The 5,492-nt window shown below is 39.5% G+C and overlaps 1 protein-coding gene across 3 annotated transcripts in view; it reads left to right on the top strand.

Annotated features, from left to right (window-relative positions):
• Positions 1–1,209, top strand: part of ift74 (intraflagellar transport 74) — a 25,582-nt gene extending 24,373 nt beyond the window's left edge. For all 3 annotated transcript variants that reach the window (XM_034861969.1, XM_034861966.1, XM_034861967.1), the window contains exons 18-20: positions 338–463; positions 837–897; positions 1,070–1,209. In XM_034861969.1, coding sequence (XP_034717860.1) covers positions 338–463; positions 837–897; positions 1,070–1,182 — 300 coding nt within the window. In that variant the 3' untranslated portion in view covers positions 1,183–1,209. The remainder of the gene's footprint in view (positions 1–337; positions 464–836; positions 898–1,069) is intronic.
• The last annotated feature ends 4,283 nt before the right edge of the window (positions 1,210–5,492 follow it).

Below are 5,492 nucleotides of genomic sequence, written 5' to 3'. Positions count from 1 at the left end.
CCTTCGAGGTAAGAGACCAAATGGGAAGACAGTAGGACATGGTTGAAAACACAATAGCATGTAAGTAGGTTTCAGAAAGAGAAGGAGAAAGCTGCACCCTAGAGATGGAGACTGTTGACGGTATTGGCCCAACAGCGCACAACAACAAGGGAACAGACGCTCTTGGGCGTCGGGTTTGGCGGTAAAAGTAACCCTAAAGAGCCTGTCGGTTGTAGTGGGAAATATTGTAATAGTAACATATAATAGTTAAACGCAGGACTCAAAAGTATCTGTTTCTATTTAGCTTTGGACATTTGAACTGCAGGGTAACCAAATGCATGTTCTTTTTCTGGTGCAGAGACTACAGGAGGGCCGCGTATCCCTGACTCAGCGTCGGGATTCATTGAGGCAGCTGTTGGAGGAAATGAACCAGAAATATGAAGCTCTGAAGACCAAACTGAAACAAAACGAGACTCATGCTCAGGTTAGAACGGGTTGCACATGGCTTAGAATGATATGAACATGTATAGGTGTAATAGGTGACACAACTACTGATCTTTATGTACGTACTTTTTAGTTTCTGGTCTTAAAGGAATCAGCAATCACAGTGAACATGCACCGTCTTAATCAGATAATGTAATGACTTCAGTAGCATTTTGATGATAAATGTGTGTGTTAAATTGAATGTACGGGAGTGGTTGACAGACATTCTTACCTTCTTCTGTACCCACAGCTGAAATGCCCTTGTTTTAACCTGCTCATGCTAATCATCGTGTTTGTGTGTGTGTGTGTGTGTGTGTGTGTGTGTGTGTGTGTGTGTGTGTGTGTGTCTGTGTGTCTGTGTGTCTGTGTGTTAGCTGGCTAACCTTGAGAGGAAATGGCAACACCTGGAGCAGAACAACTTTGTAATGAAAGAATGTATCCTTCTAAAATTGGTCTTCTATCTTTTTATTACTTCATGTTTTTTGTTTGATGAAGACAGAAAGTGGTCATCACTTTTAAAGATTCCAGTTCAGAGACATGTGTGATTAGTCCTTCTAAAAGTCACCCATTGGTGACATCAGTACAATTTCCTCAACTGAAGCATCAGTCATCGCCTCTAAATCTCAGGAGAGCGACTACGCCTCAGTTGCTAAGAACGTCTCCCAACAAGTGGCAGAGTACAACAAGAGTCTCATAGACTCCCTGCAGAACAGGAGTTAAACACACACACACACGCACACACACACATTTGGTAATCACAACACATTTCAGTTAATGTCATGATAAAATGGTCAGCATATGGAATAGTTGAACACTGATGCTCAGTTGTCTCTTAACAAAACATTGACAGCCACTTTTCTATTTGCTGTCAGTAGCTCTCTGTACAAAAGGACATATTTTGCAATTAGTTGTCCTAAAAAGTTTGAACCATATTATTTTTCTTATGGTGTTTTACTTTCAAGACAAAACGTTTTGTTTAGCCATTTTAATATTCAGCTTATAAAGTGCTTGCAGTTTGTGATGAAAGTGGAACAGTTTTGTCAGTAAGACTGTAGCTGCTTGCTGTCCTAAATACCTAAATGTTTATATGTAGATGTCAAAGTTAGAAAGTATGTACAATATCTACTATATTTTGTATTTAAATGTACATTTTTCTGCATTCCATTCCACACTGTGGGTTTCTGTAAACATATTTAAAGTGCTGTGATCATTGAATAAAGGGGTAAAAAAAATGAAATTGAATGTCTTAAGCTTAGTAAGGTTTTAACCCCATTTATGGGCTATATTTCTCACAACTTATGACACATACAATTATACTTATGGTGCCTTTCCAAACACCCAAGATCACCTTAATTTGGATAAACAATACTGTTGTAGAAATGGAAATGATCTGCTATAATCTAAGCTCTAGTGAGTAAGTCAGTTAGACAAGTGGGACTTGAATGATGATGTGGTTTCTGACTGACCGATGTGTGGGGTTAGGACTTCCAGAGCCCGGGAGCTGTGCAGCAGAAAGCCCTTGCACCCATGGTGCTGAGGCGGGGGATGCAGATGGTTAAGAGAGCAGGGGGGGGGTGTTATGCTTTTTCACGACAGAAGAGCAATGAATTTCACAAAATACGGCAGCCTTTGATGTCATATATCGGGTAAGATATCTGCTATAAGAGAGTTGATGAAGTGCGATCTGCATGAATCTCACCATATAGATATTTTGTTGTTGTCAACTCCCCCCCCCCCAACCCCTCTGAAGGAGCTAAACCAACCATTAGAGGTTTGTGATATCCTTATGTGGGAAGATAACTGGGGCCATCTGAATTGGATATAGCACCCTAGGGAGAATGTTTAATGGAATTGTTTGTGTTTTAAACAGAAAATGGCATCACTTCTGATTTGCTGAAATTGTTTTGTAGGCTGAAAAGGGACTAAATGTATGACAGTTTATCACGATTACACACGTTTTAAACACTATCAATTTTTTCCAACTCTACACACAATTCCCAAAACTGCCTACGGGCCTACAGCATTGACGTTGCCTCAACCTGTCTATGTTGTTTGTTTAGAGTTTGTATATTAGTGTGCATATATTGTTTTTGTATGTGTAAGCGCATTGTGAACAATGATGATCCAAAGCAAAATTCCTGTGTCGTCATACAAGGCAAATAAAGCTGATTCCGACTGTGGAATATGGTTTAATGATTCAAGATACAATTTTTTTTTTTTCTCAAATGTTAAATGCATTGTTGGCCAAAACCACATTTATAATTGCAGTCTCTTGTACTGTACATCTGTAAACATTCACCCTTGTCCTCTGTGGCTTTGCCTTGCCACTCTACAGAGAATTTAAAAACTATGCAGTATAGTTACTGTAAAAATGCACAAAATATTGTAGTACAGCATGATTATCACCGTCATTTATACAATGCATTGAACAATTAAGTACATTAAATATCAGATACTAGACTTTTACTTAATTCATATTCTAAAAGGGGACCAACTTCTACTAAAGTTATGTTCTGGTAAGATACTTGTAGTATTGCTTTCAAGTACTTTAAGACTGGTTACAGTTCATGTAAAACCGAGGTCACAGCTTTTACAGATCAGAGAAAATGTGAAAGTTAGGCTGAAAATACCCAACAAAAAATCAAAAGTGAGTCGGGACAAATGTACTTTCTATTTTTGTGTTTATTGCTTATTAAAGGGGGAAAAAACAGATCAACAATTTGCATAACATCCTATTTTCTCTCAACAAATATATTTGACCTTTCCAGTACATGTATATCAAAGAGTACAGTAAACATTACAACTGAAGGTGGCAGCACAGTAACCCCTCTCTTTTTAACCATCAAGGACTACACAACTACACTCGGGTTGCTTGGTGCATCCTCAGTATGTACACTGGACTTCCATCTGGTCCACATAGGCTCACTGCTTGTGATTACTGGATCCAGAACTCTGGAAGATCTTCTGATCCACTTCAAGTCTTGAATGAAAGGAAGAACATTCTGGGAAACAGTTTGCGACTTTAATAATGGTTAAATTGAAACTGGAGACAGTCTGACAGCAGTGTGTTTGAGGGTGTGCATCAATATCTCAAATTCTCCACTACTGGCATCTCCTGACGTCGCTGTATCCATTCAGGAAAACAAGTGTGTATGCAGAGACCGGACAGCAAACCCCTGCAGACACTCAGAGTGTACACGTCACTGTCAACAGGCCATGAGTTGTCAATGTTATCTTATCGCAATTACTTTATGTAAGAACTGTTAACTTTCTCACATGGAACCTTAAATTGTTGAATATTAAATACTTAAAAAATAAATGAATGGGATTAAATTGTGTGAAACATAAACAAATCATTTCTTTATGAAATTGTACTTTAGCATGAACATGCCTTTTTTTATATAAATGACACTCATTTAATGCCACTTTCTTTTGCTCTAACCAGCTAAATCGGCTAGCAGCTATTGAGCTCGCTAGCGTAAGAGGCAGGGGGCGTGTGATTGGCTAAGGTGAGAGGGCGGTTGTCATGGGGCTACAAAATTATCAAAGAAAAAAATTACTATCAAAGTGAAAATGAGGACATTTTAGCAAGGTGAGCTTTAATTTTGTTTATTAAATTAGTTCCCCAACTATGTTAAACAAATTACTTATTTAATACTGTACACTTTGGGGCTCATTACTTAAAGTGTTTCCAAAAACGCTTTTAGAAAAACATCAGAGTTAAAGTAGTGGCGCAAAGGACCCTCGGGTGTAATGACTATGAACCATCATCACTTTAAGGATGTAGTAAAATGGCACTATCAGCTTTATCAGTAGTTTCAGGTCAGTTATCAACAGGTTGGTGGAAAAACAAAACCCATGAAATATTTCAGATTAATTTACTTAATTAGCAAGCTTAGAAACAGTCTGTTATTGTCCAGCTTCACTGCGCTCACATAGAGGCTCGGAATGGAACCAGCTGTGACCAGTTCCCTCAGTACTCATATTAAAGTACAAATGGATTTGGTAGGTAAGAAGGGTTTTTGTATTTCTAGAGAAATGTCTCGATGACTCAATCTCCATGTGTAGTTTGGCTCCACCCTCTCAAGAATTGTTTCCTTGACAGCTGACATTCCTGTACTTTATTGTCCCAAATAAAAGTCCAAATCCTGTCTCAAGCCCCCTGAAGACAGCACCCAACAGTACGGGTAGTCCGAATGAAACTGCTGAGAGAGAAGTGGTCTGTTGAGATCGTGGTAGAATGGTTCTCTTCTGTGGTTTGTCTTCAGTTTGATCCAGAACCCAGAATCCCTCGCTCTAGAATGTGAGCCACAGACAGCTGTTTCCCACCTGAAAGACTAAAATACACTGAAACAGTCCAAATGCCGTATTTGTTGATAATCAACGGTTTAATGTTACGTTTGAGAGAGTGAAAATAAATAGGCTACATCTGCTTGGACGGTTTCAGAGCACTTTGCTGGCGGGCATTTCACCAAATAAAACCAATTTAAAAATGAAAAATAAATAGTACTAACTAAAATTATCTTCCAACCACAACATACAAGAAGCGGCAATGACGCATGGGAGACATACACTGTGATACAGTCAGGTTCCTTAAAGGGCCAGCCTGTAGGATTTAGGGGGATTTCTTGGGAGAAATAAAATATAATATTCAGAATTATGTTTAGATTGGTACATAATCACCTGAAACTAACTACCAATAGTTTTGTTAGATTAGAATGATTCCTCTATGTGGCCAGGCTAACTCAGTGGGTAGAGCAGGCGCACATATATAGAGGTTTACTCCTGGACTCCGTACTGAGGCCCTTTGCAGCATGTCATCTCTTCTCTCCCCCCCCCCCCCATCTTCATCTGTCCTGTGGAAATAAAGGCCTAAAGTGTCCAAAGAACAATTCCTTTATATCTATATAGGCGGCCATGTTTCTCCATTTACCCAGAACGGCCGGGGTGGTTCACGCTGTTTCCAGTTAAACAAAGGGCGACCGGGGGTTCTACCACACACTTGGAAAGGGGGGCGGGGGGGGGGGGGG

The sequence above is a fragment of the Etheostoma cragini genome, chromosome 22 (genome assembly GCF_013103735.1).
Source record: "Etheostoma cragini isolate CJK2018 chromosome 22, CSU_Ecrag_1.0, whole genome shotgun sequence".
In the NCBI taxonomy this organism is placed as follows: Eukaryota; Metazoa; Chordata; class Actinopteri; order Perciformes; family Percidae; genus Etheostoma; species Etheostoma cragini.
This window is presented reverse-complemented; position numbering and strand designations above follow the sequence as displayed.